Source organism: Nicotiana attenuata, unplaced genomic scaffold, assembly GCF_001879085.1.
Source record: "Nicotiana attenuata strain UT unplaced genomic scaffold, NIATTr2, whole genome shotgun sequence".
NCBI lineage: Eukaryota > Viridiplantae > Streptophyta > Magnoliopsida > Solanales > Solanaceae > Nicotiana > Nicotiana attenuata.
In genome coordinates, this window is record NW_017670857.1 from 68,530 (window position 1) to 71,391 (window position 2,862).

At 35.5% G+C, this 2,862-nt stretch overlaps 1 protein-coding gene across 1 annotated transcript; it reads left to right on the forward strand.

Annotated features, from left to right (window-relative positions):
- The first annotated feature begins 460 nt into the window (after positions 1-460).
- Positions 461-1,115, forward strand: LOC109243949. Its single transcript, XM_019410966.1, has 2 exons — positions 461-643; positions 993-1,115. The coding sequence occupies exons 1-2, from the start codon at positions 461-463 to the stop codon at positions 1,113-1,115; spliced, it is 306 nt and encodes a 101-aa protein (XP_019266511.1).
- Positions 1,116-2,862: the final 1,747 nt, after the last annotated feature.

The window sequence follows — 2,862 nt, forward strand, 5'->3', positions numbered from 1 at the left end:
CCGGAGATTCGGCTCTTCTATCAAGTGTTGTAGGTCTTGCGGCCCTTCCCTCAATACCACATCGACGCTTCAATAGGCAAAACTTTGGATCTTGGTCAGAAGACATAAAGCTAATAAAAAATATTTAGACCAATTCATACGTACTGGAGTAAATAAATCGGACAGACGGGGTAATCCGATTTCAAAAGCAAGTGAAGCAGACATTATTGCAATTAAAACAAGAGTATTATAAGTAATCCTAAATTACTTAGGATTTGGTATTTGCTAGTCTCTTTTAACTCATATCTAAATAGGTTTTGTAGTAAACATAATATGGGATTAGGTTTAATTTCCTAGTTTGTAATCAAAACTGATTTTTCCCTTATTATAAATACTGTAGGCGTAATGCTAGCTAGCTACTGGATTTTCAGATTGAGAGGTAAGTGAGATAAGTTAATTTCTCGCTGGAAAATTAACCAAGATGGCCTCCGCCTGCATATCAACTAATTGCGTTAACGAAATTGCCAAAGCACCAGTAAGAGTAACATACGTGAACCTGTATAAATGGCCAGACTCTGATGCTGAGTTCATAAAATCAGTCGTCAGCCCAAGGATAAACAACCACAATAGCAACATTGAGTGCAGTCATCCCAATAATCCAAAGGTGCTGGATAGCATTTCATATAGGAATTATACTTAAGAAGCTACCCGTTTTCAAGAGAAGACAGCGTGCGCGTTGATGATGAGAAAATTAAGATGGCTAGAGCACCTGTAAGAGCAACATATGTAAACCTCTATAAATGGCCAGAATCTGACGTTGAGTTCATAAAATCAATCAGCTCAAAAATAAACCAGAATAGCAATATTGGGTGCTCATTTCATACAGGCAATTATACTTAAGAAGCTACCCATTTTCAAAAGAAGATCAGAGCGTTTGTGAAAAAATAGTACTGAAATACTATGAAATAAAACGAAAAGCTCGTAATACTGGTGATAATTCAAGTGGTGCTCAGAGTCGCAGTACTAAAGATTATATAAATGGATTTAGAAAGGCTAAGGAGATATCATGCACTGCTTTGTTTTCCATTTTTCGTAGGTTATTATCTTGCACAGTCAAGGTTGATGTGGTTGATTAAGACACTAAATTAGTAATTTAAAGATTTTTTCTTCATCTTCTTATTAATTTTCTTATTTCTTTTTGTCGATTTTCTCTTTTCTACTTAGGTTTTTGAGTTCTTTTCTCAAACGACTAGCTTGTTGTTGGCATTTATGGAACCCATTATGGTAATGTATGCATTGATCAGATTTAATACAAGGATATTGTCATTTTTGTGGTAGCAATATGTTAATTTGATCAAGCAAATTTACACTTTTCTTGCGTAAGATTTTGGTGATTTTAAAGCTTGTTTTTGTCCCAAATTAATATTTTATTTCCATTATTTTTAAGGAGGGTCGTCATATATAGTGTATGCACGCAAAATTTGCATTAATATATATAAAATATGCTGGTCGCTTGCTCTTGTGTAGTTCTATTTTTCCTAGTTGCTTGTAAGTTTGAATTTACAAATAATGATAACGATCTGACGATTGTTGAATCATAAAAGTTCCCTAACAATTGTGATTTATGTTAGTACTTGGCTAAATAGGGTTGTTCACCGTAACCGTTAACCAAATACACTACTAGAAATCCGGTAAAAAGCGACCACAAAAAGCGACCAAAGTTGGTCGCTTATAGGCCTAAAAGCGACCAAAAAGCGACCAAACATGCCTGGTCGCTATATTGCTGGTCCCTTTACTTTAGGGACCAAAGTTGATCGCTAAATAGCGACCAACTTTGGTCTCAAAGGTAAAAGGACCAAATATTCCGGGTATTGACTATAGCGACCAACTTTGGTCGCTCTATTATTTTAATAATATAATTTTGGCGACCAAAGTTGGTCTCTTTATGTAAATTACGTTTTTTTTATTTATTATTAATCATAAAATAGCGACCAACTTTGGTCTGCAAGAAAAATATTATATTTTAAAATCTGGAAAATAGATACCAAAGTTGGTCGCTATACTATAAATATTTTTAATTTTTTTTTAAAATTATCGACCAAGGTTGGTCGCTAACTTCATGAATTAATTTTTTTTTTAGTATTAAGCGACCAACTTTGGTCGCTATTTTCCAGAAATTGTTAATTTTCTGGGAAATAGCGACCAAAGTTGGTCGCTTTTTGTGAATTCTGGGTTATATAGCGACCAACCTTGGTCGCTATTTCCCAGAAAATTATTTTTTTTTAATAGAGAAGCGACCAAATAGCGACCAAAGTTGGTCGCTTTTTTGGTATATTGCTGGCAGGAACTGCCTGTTTTGGCAGCTACACCACCTGCCAGCTTACCAAAATTCCTAAATAGGCATTTTATGCCAACAACAACAACAACAAGCAACAACAACTAAAAAGCAACAACAACAACAACAACAACAACAACAACAACAATACAATAACAACATTATAATGAACAAAGTATAAAGTTCAATAGAACTTTATACTTTAAGCTAACCAAACTAATAAGTTAACTGTTATTACAAAACCATTCGAAAACCGATTGTATTTGTCTAGTATAAACTAATAAGTTCAAAGATTGTTCTGTACATCATTATCATCACTGTCTGATGAACTTTCTTCACCATGACGGTATCCAGAATGGGCTATTTGTGGAGGATGGGAAGAACGATCACGGGGAGGACGGGAGGAACGAGCACGGGGAATGCGAGCCTCTGGCGATGACTCACGAGACCGGGGAATCGGAAAACTGCCAGAAGCTAGGAGAGATTTGATCTGCTCTTGCATGCCCTTGTACTGAGCTTGCATGCCAGAGTACTGCATATCTCTAAGC

What these genes read in the sequence shown, in the direction of transcription:
- LOC109243949 (XM_019410966.1), top strand. Translation starts at nt 461, where the DNA reads ATGGCCTCCGCCTGCATATCAACTAATTGCGTTAACGAAATTGCCAAA. An exon ending in GTCATCCCAATAATCCAAAG is followed by an intron (nt 644 to 992) that starts GTGCTGGATAGC and finishes AGTGGTGCTCAG; the next exon opens with AGTCGCAGTACTAAAGATTA.